General features: G+C 43.4%; 1 protein-coding gene across 1 annotated transcript; it reads left to right on the forward strand.

Moving 5' to 3' along the window:
* Positions 1–461: 461 nt before the first annotated feature.
* LOC108294413 (prefoldin subunit 1-like) lies at positions 462–1,734 on the forward strand. The gene has a single exon (XM_037734159.1). The coding sequence runs from the start codon at positions 468–470 to the stop codon at positions 879–881; it is 414 nt and encodes a 137-aa protein (XP_037590087.1). The 5' UTR covers positions 462–467; the 3' UTR covers positions 882–1,734.
* Positions 1,735–2,127: the final 393 nt, after the last annotated feature.

Genomic DNA, 2,127 nt, shown 5'->3' on the forward strand with positions numbered 1-2,127 from the left:
TTGCTAGACACTTCATGTAGAATATTAGATACAACCCTGGTAGCACCGCTATTGTGCCAGTATTATTATTTTTATTTCTTAAAGGAAAGGAACAGAGATCAGTGAAGTTAACTGATTGGTCCCAATCATACAACTTATCATGGTGGAGCCATCAATTGCTTTCAAGGCTGTTTAACTCTGAAGTCCATGCTCTTTCTATGAAAAGTAAATATATATATATATTTCCATCTATATGATATATATCATATGCTGCCTATAAAAGTATAGTGTGTGTGTGTGTGTGTGTGTGTGTGTGTGTGTGTGTTTACAGTTTTTAATGGTGCACAACAATCCTTGTTCCAGATGATAATTTGCAGTTTTCTGATCAAAAATATCTGGGTACTCATTACATGTGAACTTATTTCATGCATTAAATTAACCAAGACAAGCCCTGCATTACAACTTTGAAAACAGGAGAGTGCACCAAGATGGCCGCCCCGGTGTATCTTGAGTTGAAGAAGGCCTTCACAGAGCTTCAAGCCAAAGTTATCGACACTCAGCAGAAGGTGAAGCTGGCAGACATAGAGATTGAACAGCTGAACAGAACGAAAAAGCATGCACATCTTACAGATACAGAGATCATGACTTTGGTAGATGAGACTAACATGTATAAAGGCGGAGGAAGAATGTTTATTCTTCAGTCCAGGGAAGCAGTTCACAATCAACTGTTAGAGAAGCAAAAAATAGCAGCAGAAAAAATTAAAGAACTAGAACAAAAAAAGTCCTACCTGGAGCGGAGCGTTAAGGAAGCTGAGGACAACATCAGGGAGATGCTGATGGCACGAAGGGCCCAGCAGGGAGCCTCTCGGGGAAGCTCTTGCTCTTGCCCCTCTCATTCCTAGTGGGGTCAGAGGAGTCTCTGCAGGGAAACAGCTCCTCCTCTGCCCCATGGATGCCTCATCTGGACGGCATGGCAACGTCACATTTTCTGCATCACCCTGAGCCCCTTTTGCTTCCCAGCCCTGGAGTTTTTACCCTGGCTATACCTCCCACCTCGGCCCAAGATACTCTTCCCTCTCAGGGTGTGTGATGAACTCCCAGGAGAGGGAAGATGGGAGCCAGGGCAGATAGGAAGTTCTGCCTGAGCTTTCCACTAGGCATGCCAGACAGACCAATAAAAAGTGTCCACTCTGCTAAGCCTGCTTTTCTTGAGCTGAGGGATGGAGCAGTGGGTTAGAGAGGCAGTGGCCATCCCCACCTCAGCTCCTGCTCCCTCTGCATTGGAGTCCTTCCTTCCTTGGGGGATGGGCTCTTGCCCTCTTCTCTTTTCCCTTCCTGTACCTTTGACTAACCCCTCAGCTTCCGGGCCTGCATGTAGTAGACAGAAGAGGAAGAAAGAACACTGACATTCACAGCTGAATAAGTGAACCGGAGAGCAGTCCCTGGATGGCAGTCTGCCTCAATATTCCTTTTCCTGCCTTCTCCCATACATTCTAAAAGGAAGTTCAACAGTCAGCAGCACCTCCAAGACTATCTTCTTCAGGCCAATATTATAACATGGACGCTGTAATCCTGAGGCCTCCTAGAGGCTGAGGGCAGCAGTATGCTCCAGCTAGCTTGTCCCAGCCCAGGTGGGCCAATTATTCAATTTTTAAGAATTTTGTTGCAAGCCAGTTGTTAAACACAGCCATTATAATTATGTAAATGTGCAAATTAGGTTAAAAACAAGGACAATAAATATTCAAAACTCAAAAAGAGAGAAAACAGATACCCTTCATAGAGATTGTGCAGTGGTATCTTGTTAACATAGTATCTACACTAAACAACTGATTTTAAATGTAGTCTGAAGCTTTCTTTTGGAAGAAGATGATACCTAGAACTTTCACAGACAGAGAGGAGAGGTCAAGGACTGGCTCAAAGCTTGAAAGGACAGCCTAACTTTTTTGATAGGGGCTGGTCACTTTATGTCAAAGTTGTTGATCATTTACCATTCTGAAAATTCTGAGGCCCTTGAGAATCATGTTAAATCAGTTCTGCCCTTGTTCTATAAATGGAGCAAAGCATGGATGATAGCCCATCTATTTATAGCATGGTTTAATGAATATTTTAAGTCTACTGTTGAGATCCACTGTGCAGGAAAAAAAAATT

Source organism: Cebus imitator, unplaced genomic scaffold, assembly GCF_001604975.1.
Source record: "Cebus imitator isolate Cc_AM_T3 unplaced genomic scaffold, Cebus_imitator-1.0 Scaffold578, whole genome shotgun sequence".
NCBI lineage: Eukaryota > Metazoa > Chordata > Mammalia > Primates > Cebidae > Cebus > Cebus imitator.

Coding starts and splice junctions, on each gene's coding strand:
- LOC108294413 (XM_037734159.1), top strand. CDS start 468: ATGGCCGCCCCGGTGTATCTTGAGTTGAAGAAGGCCTTCACAGAGCTT.